Source organism: Falco naumanni, chromosome Z (genome assembly GCF_017639655.2).
Source record: "Falco naumanni isolate bFalNau1 chromosome Z, bFalNau1.pat, whole genome shotgun sequence".
NCBI lineage: Eukaryota > Metazoa > Chordata > Aves > Falconiformes > Falconidae > Falco > Falco naumanni.
The window spans coordinates 74,511,768-74,526,372 of NC_054080.1; the positions used below are offsets into that span (position 1 = coordinate 74,511,768).

The 14,605-nt window shown below is 42.5% G+C and overlaps 1 protein-coding gene across 2 annotated transcripts in view; it reads left to right on the forward strand.

Annotated features, from left to right (window-relative positions):
* Window positions 1–606: 606 nt before the first annotated feature.
* The window catches only part of CCBE1 (collagen and calcium binding EGF domains 1), a 101,893-nt gene continuing 87,894 nt past the window's right edge, over window positions 607–14,605 (forward strand). For both annotated transcript variants that reach the window (XM_040579925.1, XM_040579926.1), the window contains exons 1-2: window positions 607–736; window positions 879–959. In XM_040579925.1, coding sequence (XP_040435859.1) covers window positions 636–736; window positions 879–959 — 182 coding nt within the window. In that variant the 5' untranslated portion in view covers window positions 607–635. The remainder of the gene's footprint in view (window positions 737–878; window positions 960–14,605) is intronic.

The window sequence follows — 14,605 nt, forward strand, 5'->3', positions numbered from 1 at the left end:
TTTTGCAAAGGCATCATCGTTTTGCAGGTTTGTTGCCCTGGTCCCGAGCAGTTCAACAACGAAAACGGATATGGTACAATGGGCAAGACCTGACCCACTACTTTATCAAAGTCTGTCGTTGTTAATCTCCTCTTTATGAATGGTGGGGAAGTGGCAGCCGTACACAAGGATAAACAGCCATCGCAGCAGAGATGCTTTGAACTGCTCTGCTCCTTTGGGAAAGAGATTTGAGATAAAGCCGATCTGGAAAGCATCAGTGATGGTGCACCGAGAGCCGCCGATCCCTGGGTTCGGACCTTTCCGTCACTTTCTGGCCCGCTCGCCCTGCGGCAGGCACCCCTCCTCTCCCCGGGCCGGGGGACCGGCAGGGGGCCGGGGGGCTTCGATGTCCCCTCACTCCCACCGCACATCTGCTGCGGCCCCGCCACATCTGGCCGCCGCCCCGCCTTGCCCCGCCCCGCCACGGGGCCGCATCTGCCGGCACATCTGGGCGGCCGCGGCCCCTCCCCGCGGGCACATCTGGCGGCCGCGGGGGGCGGCCCTCCGCCGGGGCGGGAGGAGCGGCGGGTCGGCGCAGCCCCGCTGCCGGCCGGGGCGGGCAGAGCCGGCGCGGCGCGCAGGGGAGAGGCGGCCCGATGGGGCGGCCGGCCGGCAGCCTGGCCCCGCTCCGGCTGCTGCTGCTGCTGGCGCTGGGGCACGCCTGGACCTACCGGGAGGAGCCACAGGACGGCGACAGGTGGGTGCCCCCCCCGCCGCGGACCCCCGCGCTCCTGTTCCTGTGCATTCCCCCCACACAGCCCCATCCACCGCCGCTGCCTTCTTTTTTCTCCCTTTTTCTAATAACCCGCCCTCCCCCGCCCTCCCCCCCCGCCTTGCAGGGAGGTGTGCTCCGAGAACAAAATCGCCACCACCCGGTATCCCTGCCTGAAGCCCACGGGGGAGCTCACCACCTGCTTCAGGTGAGCGCCGCGGCCGCGGGGGCGAGGGGCGGGGGGTTGGCGGCAGCTTGGGGGGGGGCACCAGCCGTCCCGGGAGGGGGTGCGGGGACACATGCGTGTTGGTGGCCGGCGTGGGGACAGCAGCTGTGGCATCTGTTCGCCTCCCCCTTGCCCTGCGCTAAGCCACCCCGGCACGTCTGCCACCCCGCGCACTGGGGAGCGGGTAACTTGGTCACATCCCTCCGGCGTTCGGCATCTCCCTTGGCAAGTCCTGCGGTTGCCCCGGTGAAAGGTTTTAGTAACTCGCTGCAAATGTCACCTCAAAGGCATCGCTGGAGAAGGCGCATGTGGCTTTGCTTGTCGTATCCTGGCCATCGGTCACTGGTAGAGTGAGAGGGGCTTCTGCTGACCTGGGTGTCTGGGGGTGCGTTGGAGCTATAGCTGCATCAGTTGTGGGGTGATGCGTGAGATCAGCTGGACTCATGTCGCCCGAAAGACATTTACATTTAGGTAGATGAATCATACCCTCAGAATGAGTAACTTCTTCAGCAAGCAGCTCTGGGGAAGACTTCGGCAGAGTCCAATCAAATTAAGTAAAATGAATCAGACCCTGAGTTTTCATTTTTCAGCTGTGTATTTGAGAAACATCTGTTTTTCAGAAGATTTTTTAAAGCTGTTTCAATGATGACAAATGTCTAGAACAGTCAATGGTACGTGTGCTTTTAGAGAAATACATACAAAGTATGAGCACACACATATCGTTTTACTGATGTCCCCAGATTAGTCCCATCCCCACAGATGAGACGTCTCATCTGTGAAAACTGCTTCTTCTGAGAGGTTACTTTGTGGAAGTGACTGTGCTCTGCCTGCCTGCGTATGCCTGTGTATGGCAGGGAGCCACTGATGTATACCAAAAATACAATAAAGCACATTAATGCTTGTGAAAAATTTTTACAGAGATTGTTCATTTCTTCCCTGAGTGGTTTTTTTGGGGCATAATTACCAGAGAGCTGCAGGCACATGGTGCAGCATTGTCCCTTGCTCACATGCTTGGGGCTGATGCGTGCCCTCTAGCAGCCACAGCCACCTGGGAAGCTGTCATGCCACCGCCCAGTTCTCAGCAGCATTATCCTTACAGCCCCTGGGAAGAGCTCTGGGGGGATTGGAGACCACCCTTCCCTGCTTCCCTTACATTCTCTCTCCTCTCCCTGTGAAGGTGAGGCACAGCCTGCTTATAAGTAGCTCTGCAGCACACAGCAGCACACAGTGATTTTTGGAGACAGTCTATAGGTTTTGCAGGGAAGGAGAGTACTTGGTTGAACCTGCAGCATTTCTCTGGTTTGGGAGCAGAGCACTAGGGTGAACAAGGTTGTGCTGAGTTACTGGAGGAAAGAGCCAGAGCGTGAGCTGCATAAAGCAGCAGACACATGACCATCCTGCTAGTTACTGCATGTTCCAAAATCGGTCTGAGCAAAGTGGGTCTGCTTTGTATGTAATGGATGAGGACTTCATAGGCTCCACAGGCTGCTGTGGGCCACTGTGCAAAGAAAGCAGGACTCTGTCCAGTTTCCAAGCCCCACTTGTACTTTCTTTCATCCTTGCTGAGGTATTTCTGACCTTTGGGCTCTGGTTGTGCTGTGCCCTCCCTCCCTCCACAGCTCTCCCCCTGCACAATCCCAAGCAGAATTCACCATCCCAAACTAGCACAGACTGTGAAACAATGCAAATTGCTGCATTGCACTCTGAGCTGTTTTGGTTCATGTTTTCAAATCTTTTTTGTATCTATGACTGCTAAGGCTGCCTTGCTTTAACAAAAAAAAAGGAAAACTTGGTTTCCATGTAGTCATGTATTTTCAAGGTCTAACCTTTAAGGTTGGGTGAGGAGGGCTCCATCCTCAACCCTGCAAGCTCTCTTTGGTGATGTCTGTATGCACAAGAGCAGGGCAGCATCTCTGAAATGGAAGCGTGTGGCTCAGCAGAGCAGCTCTGCATGGAGGACATACCTGTGCTGGTGTGCCACTGGTCCTTCCCCTCAGAGGTATGCCATGCTCTGATGTGGACCAGCATCATCGTCCACCCATGATGGTGAACCTTAGAGAAAGGGCAACGTCGCCATTGCTCCTGCTAGCAAGGTGTGCTTCCAGCAGGCACATGGGATTAACCTTGGCAGGACACATTTTAATATAAGATTCTTTAATAACAGATGACAGAAAGTGCAATCCTGTGGTGTCTCAAGCTGGGTTTCATTTCACAGGACATTCAGGTACTTTAGGATTCAGTTTTCACACCTGGAAAGACAGCGAACATTTTAAAAACTTCAGCTGGACAGAAACTCAGCTGTGGCTTCAGGGAACTTACTCCAGGTTTCTGAGAAATTTGATTTTGGTATTCTAATATTCATTCTTACAAAGTTTCAATTTTTATCTTCCTAGACAGCTTTTTCACATTATTTCATAATTATGAATAATATAGTAATTTATATACATTGTTGAGGTAGTTTAAAAGGGTAGTTAATATCAGCTGTTATTCACTATTAGCATACACACCTAATTTCTTTTCTAGGTCAAAGTACATTTTGTATAGAAATTAAACAAACCTACAGAAAATTTGCCTCATGTTGTAACACGTCAGATGTAAGGCAACATGCACCCTTCAAATTATCTGCTGTGCAATTAGTTAAATAAAAAAAGAAGTACATTTAAAATCAGATGTCAAAATTTCAAAGCAAAAGAATTTTTTCCAAAGCATATGACCAAAAGCAATTTTATCCTTTTATTCCTCCTGCTAGAATTTTTCATGAAAATCAGCATGTTTGCAGAGAAGTTCAATAAAAATAGCATCTTCTAATCACAAAAAATATTTCTTAAAAAAAAAAATTAACCAGATTTATTCATGAATAAAGATGAGCCAAATGGAGGGCCAAGCCAAAAGTGGGGCCAAGCGCTGAAAATATATTGACATTTTTCCCTGTGGTCATAGCAACCTTGTACATAATTAGATGTATTTTTCCTTTTTGAATGTGTGCAGTCTGGCCCTTGGCTTAGTTTGATTTGTACTTTTTTAGACATTCTCTATATTTATTTTCATAAGTGTACAGAGGAACAGATGCAGAAAGCAGTGGGAGCTTGTGCAATATCTTTTCAGTGCAAATCTCTTTTAAACTCTTGTATGTAACTGCACAAAGTACCCAGTAGTAATGGCCCCATCATGTAGGTACAGAGAACAAGTTCTTCAGCTTTGTTGATAATGTAATAGTCCAATAAGACTGAATTCATACTGTATGCAAGGTTCATCAAATTAGATGAAATTTGGGCAGCATGAGAATTTGAGGCCCCATTCACTTGTTACTGTCTTCTCCAGCAATTTGAACGTGATGTTAACCTGTTTCACTCTCAGATCGGCTTTTGAACAATCTGCTGCCATGTTAAATTACGTGAACGTTGCTGCGGTTTTCTTCAGTGCATTTGTCTGTTATCGCCTGCATGTGACAATTCATCTTAGCAGCAGCCCTTTTCATTAAGGTCCTTCATTCACTGTCATTTTAAACAGTTCCTGTGGTCCAGAAGGAAGAGCAGCATCTGGAATAGGCATCCCTGTGCCTTACCCTGATTATGTAGCTGTGTTCCAGTAAGGGGATGGTAGGGGTAACATCACTTCCAAGTTCAGGAGGCTAGCATCTAATCTGCTACAATTTATTAACTGGGGTTGCTCCTTTTTTTTAAAAAAAGCAAAACTTGATCACCTAATTATTGTATATTAGGAGAGCTAAATATTAGTTAGAATTCAGTGAGTGTAGTGAAAATCATTCGGAAAGACAATATACAGACTTAACAAAAACATCTGCTAGTAGGAAGCTGCTTGCCCATCACCAGTTGTAGGAAGATTCAAGCATGAAACAGATGGGAAAATGTGAATATTTGTATCCCAACTGTGCAAATCTCTTTCTCTACTAGACACTTAAATACTGTTGTAAATTGACTTGAAAGGAATAGTTTTGCTCCTTTTCAGAATTTTTTGATAAAAATAAAGGGCTAAATTAAGGAAACCAGCATGTGTTGGCAGATGAAAATTTAAACCTCAATCTGCGTAGCCTGGGAAGAGTGTTTTTTTTCTTTTATTCAGCTGAAATTATTAGTCAGCTCCCTCTTAACTTGCAAATAAAATTGACTGAACTAGTTGGTGAAACTGATTTCTTTGATCAAATAGGCTATTGACCTGGTGAGAGTAATTATCCACCCTTCTTTGACATCATGGTGTCATGATGTCTCTCTATTTCCTGCATTTTTTGCTGAAAATGAAGTGTGCAAGTTCGTCAAGGAAACATATGATACCCTAAATCTGTGTGTGTAGCGATGGAAGCTGCGACTGCCCCTTCCTTCTGTGGGACCAGGGAGGTAGTAGGATGTTTAGAATAAGAGTGCTTGGAAGAACAGTCCTAGCTAATGATGGTGAAACCTTTGTAAAGATGAGGCAAATCTTTATATATCTGCAAATAAGCCCCATTTTGTGGAGCTTAAATCTCAGTTTAGCACTTAATCAGTAACTTTTTCTGTAGTATTTCGCAAGTGAAGGTTTTTTAAATAGGATGAATGGTTTCAATGTAGGTTGTCAGCTTCCTCATCTGATAATTAGCAGCTACAAGTATTTTACAGAAGCCCTCCCTTCATTTCAGGTTTTAAATTTTGCTGGGAAAGACTGTGCTACGCTTCATAACAAAAAGACAATTCAGATGTGTTGCAGAAGAGAATGTGTGTATACTTAACACCCTACATAATTCTGATGGTAACCAGAGATTGCATGCCTTAAAAAGCATTTCTTCTTACTGTCTTGAATGTTGATATTGCTGGTGGAGCCTACTATTTTTATAGACTGTATCATTTTGCACGTTTTTAAAACATAAAAGTAATCACAAGTAAGTTGGATTGTACCTGTTTCATAAAGAGCAGCACTTTCACTAATATGCCCTTGGGGACCACATGCAATTCCTGGTTCCCAGATACTCAAGGAGCATGTTACGGAGCTTTCCAACAGGAAAATAATTGCTGTGCACAATTTTGAAGCTTTCAGCTGGAGTAAGCAAGGATGACATTTTGACATCTTGGAACTGTTCTTTTTAGATATTTTTTTATTGTTGCTGTTATGTTTTCTCTCTGAAGTTTTGCTGACCATTTCAATTTTAATAGAATTGAAAGAGTCCCAACTGATGTATTGATATAACAGTAAAACCAAAAAAATATCTGATTAGAGCAAAGTACTGCTTAATCTCCAGTTATCTTGCAGGTAAATGCAATCCATGGTGGAATATTGTTGAAAATTCAAGAAAGTGTATGATTTTGAATTTTGCTTTGGTTCTAGAAGACTAAACATACACAACGTCTGTGTTGATCTGCAAGAGTTTCTTTACACTTCAGTAAACGAACAATTCTTCTTTGCACATAGTTCAGTGGTGAAGTGCCACGAGCTGCTAACTGTACATCACTCAGGGTACCATCAGCACCTGAAATATGCCCATGTATACTGTGAGCGCTACTGAAAAGAGCTGCAGCAGTGTCACTTGGTGATTGGATTGAAAATAAGGTGTGTCAGAAATTCTTTGTTTACTTATTCTACAAAGAAGCCTGAGAATATGCATATGCTATTGGGGCTTTTGAACTCCGTATCAAACCATCATCATGAAAACAATGTGTTGAGCAGCTCTGCAATGTGAAGGAGTGCTGCTCTGCAAGTCTCACCAGTACTAATTCTATTAATTCATTCACTACTGTGGTGTTTGTGAAGAGATGCAACAACATTCCCCTAGTTAAAAAGCTTTTGTTGTCTGTTTTATACATAAATTTTAAAAAAATCTCCCTGGAAATTGTCACCACATGCAGACTTTTGTACATACAAATAAATAAGATTCTGCTTCAGTACATTACTTTTTTACAAAACAGTATATGCTACAATGATGGTAAGACATTTTCCCCAGCTTTCCTAGAATTTTTTGCTTTGAAAGCAGCACTTCTAAGCATCATGGTTCTGATTGCAGTCAGTCCTTTGATTCAATTTCCTTTGCTGTGATTGCCAAGGGAACAGATTGCTCGCAGTTACTGAGACACATTGTGAGTATCTGCCAGTTAAGAGTAACACAAGTGCCATGTGTCTTAGGTTTCTGTGCTGTATTTGGGTGGCCTTGACTTTCTGGGTCACTTTGCTGTCGCAGGTGCTGAGGCTCTTAGCTCTTACCGAATTTTGGTGAGGTTAGGGACACTCGAGATCTCAGGAAATGTGGATGCTGCTGGCTGGAGCAAAGCCTCCGGCAGCAAAACATGGTGCTGCTGTGGGTTTACCGTGCAGTGTCTCCTCTGTACAGCCAGTTCACTCCAAAATGAACCAATATAATTAATGATCTCTCAGAACACTGCATGATTACTGCGGGTGGTGCACTGAGGTAGGATGTGCTACAATTAAAGGATGAGATCTGGTAAATGGTTGTTCATGTAGTCCAGAGTTCAGATCAAAGCAGTCTGGAGAATTATAAAAATCGCAAATGAAGAGCTTTATGATAAGTGCCCTCCTTGGTGGTTTGATCAATAATGAAATCCAGGTGCATTGTATTACGGTTTTCATCTACAGAATATAGGGTTAAATATGAACTGACTTTCCTGGGCACATCGTCTAGCTCAGAGACTCCAGACAAACAAAATAGTAGCCCCAGGGCCTCCCATGGCTGATATGAAATATGTAATAAAAATAGGCCACCAAAGGGAATATGACTTTTGCAATTATCCTAAGTATTGTATATGCTCCCTAAGGTCAGGCTGCTTTGTCCTTAAAAAAGTGATTGCAGTCTCTCTTGCTAACAGCAGGACATTATTAATACTTGTATTACCGCTCCCATTGTGATAGACACCCATCAAGCTGGGCTGTTCTGTACTGACTGCAGTCCAGATAGGCAAGACAGAAAAAGCTGGAATGGAAGGACAAACATATGGAGCAGCAAGGAAGAGAAAGAAAAAAAAAATCCAACCCCAGGGGCATGGAGCAGGCAGGAAAAAAAAAAAAAGAATTAATATAGACATAAAAAGAGAAAAATCACATCTTGATGGTGGTTTGTGTGACAGATATGTGTATGGTGGAAGGGAGGTAATCACTCCCCAAAGAAGTATAATTTAAATGCTTCCAGGCTTCTATTTAAGTACAACCCAGGGGAAAAAAAACACCAACCAAACATCAGCCAAAACCAAATGAAAACATACACACATGAACCTGGGGGATGATGCCTGTTCTCCCAACTAGACTTGGAGCTAAGCAACAGGAGCTGATGCACCTTCTCTTGACAGCCTGTCCCCTTCTTTCCTTCCTCAGTTTGGAAAGTTTCTGTCCTGATCTGTAAAGTATGGGTCTGTGTGGGAGCAGGAGGAACACCTCACAGGCAGACATTTAAATTGTTCAGTCTTTGATCGGTTCAGAATGCTTTTGTTCATTGTTATTGCACAGAATTATTGTGAGGTAGTTGAACACAGAATATTTAAACTACACTTGGAAAAATAGTTCGAGCTTGCTAGACATCCCAGATAAGATGGGATTTCCCATATTCTGCTGTGAAAGCCATTGCCTAGTACAAAGAGCACGAGGGCAACAGGTTTTCTGAGCCTTCTGCTATGCTTGCCTGGTTTTCTGTCCTTGCATGCCTGGGGGAGCACTGTGCGAGATACCTGGTGTGGCCTGTACCGCAGATCTGCAGATGTGCAGAGACACCGTACCTGGGATATACCAGATTTCAGGTTGCACTCGCTCTTGTGCAATGCGGGCCATTTGGGGCCCGTGCGATTTTGGGTTTCATTGAGATTGTGCTGAATTCTCACAACTTGAAGTTTAATCTTTTATTTGTGTCTCCACGGCAGTGCCCTGAGTCCTGAGATGACTTTTCTTTCAATGTGTGAGTTGCTGCTGAGGTTCAATACCAATGTCACTTCAGCTGGAGCTGCTGGCGATGGCAGAGGGCTTGCTCTGGGCTGTATCAGTGACAAGGAGAATGTCAGCCCTGGAGACCTTCATGTGTGTGGCTTACGTCTCCTATGGACCCATATGGGGCACTCCAGGATCCCTCTATTTAAAGTTTGTGCTTAACTAAGAGGCTGAGACTTGTGCCTACCATCCAAATATCCAGAGCTGACTTTGATCTACAGTAAAAAAACTTCTGACACATTCTACTCCAGATTTTTTTTCTCTCTGTGGCCCATTTTCTGTTTGCTCAGCTTCAGTTTTCAGACTAATGGTGGCTTCTTTGGTAAACTAACAGTAGCAAATGTCACTGTACTGCTCTACTTTGCCATTTCTTCCAATTATAATTGGAATGTTGTTCCAATTATAAGCAGAAACAATGGAGAGCAGAATCCATACAGTGCTGACTCATTTTATTCTTGGCCTCAGAAAAGAAAGCAATTTGGTTGCATCTCCTCGAGGGTAGCTCTGTTTAACGGTTGAAGAGAAAAACAATTTCAGTTGCAGACAGTAATCTCAGAGCTTAGTTGTGTTTGGAAAATGCTTCTTGCTTAAAAAGTGTTTTCCATCATGTTGTGTTGATTTCATTGTTGATCCTGGTTCAAAAAATGGAAGTGCAAGACTGTAAAGTATTTTGTATACATCCAGCTATTAAAAACATGTACTTCAAGGGTTTTTTTAAAACTTAAGTTCTAACCACATCCATTGTAATTGATGGTCTGTGCTGGAATTTACATAAGGTGAAATACACAGTGATTATATTCACTATATTAATATTAGCAGCCATTCAGTACGAAATGCACATCAAACAATTTTTCTCCCTCCTTTTCAAATGGGCTAGGAGCTAAAACAGTGCGTACACAATATTTTAAGTGGGAAAGAGGCAAAATCAAAGCTATAATCTGAATTTTAAAATTGATTGCTCTTGGAGAATGAATAGGCTTATTATAAGTCAAAGGCAAATTATACTAGGGAGGGTTTGAAGAAATGTAGGACAATAATCATATGGGCTAGCAAGTGTATGACGATAGTCTTGCTATGGAGAAATCAGTGGTGCATAGCTTCTGATGTAAAACAGCAGTGCTCATGATGGCTTCACAGGCTGATTACCCTCCCTTGGGGGGGAAGGGTGACCACCTAATTCTCCATAGCAAGTCATGTAAGTCCAAGAAGTTAGATGGTACAGTCGGCAAAATGGATGAAGAACATGTAATATTATCACAGTATTTTTTACAAGTAATGGGTGAATGCTGAAAATTCAGAGATTTGTGAAAACACACCAAAAAAAGTATGCTCAGAATTCCTTTTATGAGATAGAGGAAATAACTTTATTGGATGCGTTATTTCGTTGTAAATAACTTCCTGCCCAGAGCTCCAGTGCCTCAGTGGAATGTTAATATCTCTGTGATCACATTCAACACATTTAATATATGTTGTGAATCTGACATCTTGCCTATTCAACAAGATGTTATTATCATACTCAATTTTCATGATAGAGTTTATTATCGTAGCTGCACCAAAAAAGCTATTTCGTTTCCTAAATACTGCTCTCTGGAATTCTGACAAAACCCCTTAGTTCAGAGATTATTGCCTTTGAGAGTTCAAATGAGTTATAACTCAGATGAAAATAGCCAAAGGGAAAATTATTTAATCTTTATAATAGCATCTGTGGGGAGAGGAAAAAAAAAAAGTGAAAATGGGGTTGAGGGTCTTTGGTAGATCTTAGTGGTTGAGAAGTGGGGAGTGAGAGACTTGAGGGACCAGGGGTCACCGGGGCTACTGTTTGGTAAACGCTTGATCCTCCTGGGGATGCATGCTTTTAACTGCAGCTTCCAAATGCTGGAGCGAGCAGCAGTGGCAGACAGACATCCTGGCAGTCTAGGCTGACCTCTGCCCGCTTGCTTGGAAATCTGTAGCATGATGAACCCAGACGTGGTTGGGCTGTTGGTCTGCACGATGGCCCAGACAGGCTACGGGCAGGCATTGCCTCAGACTGTGACTCTCGTGGTGCCTCAGGTGCTGGCTTCTCAATATATTACATAGTATGCCATGTATATGGAAAATAGTATATTTGATTAGGCAGATGTAGAAGAGTTGGTTTGATGTATATTTGGATTTTTCAAGCTCCTTAGGTTGTTTAGTTTTGTTTTATTTTTCCTGAGGAAAGTGTATGTCTGCTCCACTGGACTACCTAATGCCTGGAGGCTACAAATGCATGTCCAGAGAGCAGTTGGTGAAAATGCTTTAAATTTCAAAACTGAGAGATGAGGAGCCTATAGCAAACGGGTCATTTATTTCTTTTTTTTGGAAATTTCATGGAAAAACTCTCATGTCAAGCTTTTGAAATGTTAAAATGAAGAAGCACCAAATGGAATGTGATTAAAAATGGAGAACGTGGGGTACATTTTTATTCTACCTTGTCCTGCTTGCCTCGTAGCTTGTCTAATAGCAAAACAGAAGGTACTAAAACTGTTACTTCTGAGCATCTTTCCCTGCTGCTCCCACCCTTCAGTTCCCCGCATTTCTTTCTTCCAGACAAAACCCAGTAAATTAGGGATGAGGGTGGGAAGCAGGGGACAACCTGACACTTCCCAGTTCTCAGACATTTTGGAGTCTGCTTTGGGAGTCCAGGCTCAGTCAGCTCTCTCTGTATACGGTCAACGGGGAGAAAGGGAAAGAGCTAACCTCCAGGCCAAGTTGACCTGTGTTATTTCCCCTTAGTTTTAAAACTTTTTAAAGAGAAATGAAAATTTTGCTGTGGCACACCCTCAGTGAAGAACTTCACCCACAGAAGTTTTATGAAGAGAAACCTGTATTCCTGGCATCTCCTCTCTGGATTCAAGTTAGATTCAAAGTGCATTCAAACCTTCTCCTTGTATCTGATCTTAAATTAGGTCCTTTTCCTGCAGAAATTTCTCTGTGTGGCACAGGAGCTCAAGAAGACTACGAGGCATACATGACTGTGTTGGCAGGACTGGTGCCTACTTGATTATTCTTAGAAGCTCACCCACATTAGAGGATGGCTTTTTTGGTCCCCTGCATAAGCACTAAAGATGCTGTATGAAAATATTTGCAGAGGGTTGCATTTCCATAGCCCTGCTGACTTCCCTGGACCTTTACCAAGTGCATCAGTTTGGGAATTATTCTTTATAATTCTTCTTAGCCTTCCATGTAAGAAAGAACGCAAAACGTTTTTTGGAGCAGATTGAATGTGTCTTACCAATGAAGCCAGTTCTCTGCTTGACTTTCCAAGCTGAGTTTATTGGCCAGAGTATTGTTTGTGCTGTTTGTTGTCCTCACATTGACCCGTATTTGAGTTGCAGTTTTATTGAGCGTGCCTGGAAGGGTCCCTGACAGTGCCCCTCCAGATTTACATCAGTGGGAGCACTGTGATCCTGGGAGGCAATGTTGTTTAACCTTAGGATGGGCTTGCCAGGAGTTGAGTTGTAGTTCTAGATCCTGGGCTTAATTTCTGTGCTCCTCAAGGAGCTGTATCATGTTAAATTCTGCCTTCAGTTACCCACTAAGGTTTACTATGGTCGTTATTGGCTTCTTCTCTAGCTATAAAGTGGAGGGAAAAGCCTAATTTATGCCTTACAGGAAAAATAAATTGATAGCTTATGCTGAAGATGTAGTGCTCCTCTTATAGCCAAGAAGGTCGCTGTAAATCGAATCTTCAAATAACTTGCTGGGCTTTATTTACTTATGGTGGTTTGCTGTCATTCCAGTTCAACAAAATGCTACTGTACAAGATAAGAAAAAATGCGCCTTTTTAAAAATATATTTTTTCATATCCACCAAGAGATAAATTAGATTTTTGTGATGTTTTCTTATGTTGCAAAAATATCCAGAGTATTTCCACAGTGGGAGTAAGCTAATGGTACATCACTGGAACATCTCCAGTGAAAATAGCTGTGGCAGAATGAAAAGAGCAGCAGAAAACAAGTAGTCAGGAGCAACAATGGCTAATATGTACACATGTATTTATTTACACATCCTTGTTTGCAATATGGACTGCTGGGTATTTTTAAGTACCAGGAAAAAGAAACTTCAAACATTTTCATTGACCTTACAGGCATTGCATTTATAAGTTGTTCCAATGAAAAGAAAAATGTTCCAAGAAATTTTCCTTAAGGACTTGACAAAGATTTAATGTAGGACAAATATATCTTCAGGATGGAAATAGGAAACTTTCCTATGTTCATATTCTTAACTGCGCATTAGGGCCGAAGATCCTGGCTGTATTCTGTATTGTCCAATTTGTTGCTTTGCTCTGTAGGGCTTCTCTTTTGGAAGAAAGAACCAAACAAATATAGCAATCCTTTAATTAAATGCCATCATGACCTTTCTTCTTGGAAACACAATAGCCCAGAGGATGAAAAATTACAGAAGTGTTTATGACTGAAATCCAGTCTCAGTTGTGAGAAGATTAACTGTTTCAAAAGATTGAGTATCCTGCCTGCTACGATGGGATACACATAGAAAAAAAGCTGCAAAGCAGCATCAGAGAACTAGAAAAGTCTATGTAAAGTCTTGCTCTCAAGGCACATGATTGGTATTTGTGGGAAATGCTTGAGAACTTGAGTTTCAGAAGTGGTCCTAATCAAATGGTAACATCCCTGATTGCCCTGTTAGCTAAATGGGGCTGCTGTGGGAAAGACCTGGACCACGAATCCCTACATCATACCAAGCTACCTGGTGATAATGGCAGAGAGAAGCAGAAGCTTCCAGTGTCAAATGAGTGTTATGCAGCTGGACAGCGAAATCTAAATTAAAAGCTACTTTACTCTTTTGGGGTTTTTTGTTTGTTCGGTAGGTAGGAAAACTTTAGCTCTTAGGACCATTTATAAAGCATTAAAAAAAAGTCTGATTATGAGGAAGGCTTCTTTCGAGGAGCAGGTTCTTGATGAATACAAAAGTAGATGCTAGCTTCTGTTAGAAATAGTGCTTTATGTTTAAAATGGCTAAACTGCAGACTAAATATTTTCAAGTTTTTCTTTGTTACTGGAGGGAAAATTAAGTTGTTGAGAGTCTTTGAATATACTTTTCCATCTTTTACCTTGTAGCAGGAAGACGATCTCTCTTTGGAAGACTCCCTGAAAGCTTTCATGATATCTTTATGAAGTGTAACTGTTAGTTTCTTGGAGGGAATAACATTTTTTTTTTGACCCCTTCTTACTGAAGCCTGAGTTTTACAAGTAAATGCAAGATATTTTTTTCTTTATTTATTTGACAACATGTAAAAATAATAAGACACATACAGCATGGCGGCTTATTTGCCTGCTTTACTTGGACTAAATGCACTATCTTTAAAAGACTTTGAGAGACACAGGCACCTACTGTTTTTTGTTTGCATTGTTTACAGTAAGCCTTTATTACTTCTGTTTACCAAATCTTTTTTTTATAATTTCCTTTTTAGAAAGTAAATTTTCCACAATATACTTTTCTGTTAAATGCTCCAAGGTAGTTCATAGGATACAGTTGGATAGTCAGCCATTCCCTTCTTAAAGTCCATGTTTAGAAGGAGGATTAACCACAGAGCCCTTAATTTTTCCTTTTACAGCATATAGCTGAAAATCATAACAAAAGGAATTTATTTATAAACATAGCATCTTAGCTGTTGAAGTTAGGAAGGTTCTGGAAATGTCTTAGCTGTCTGTAATGGCAGAGCGTGAATTATC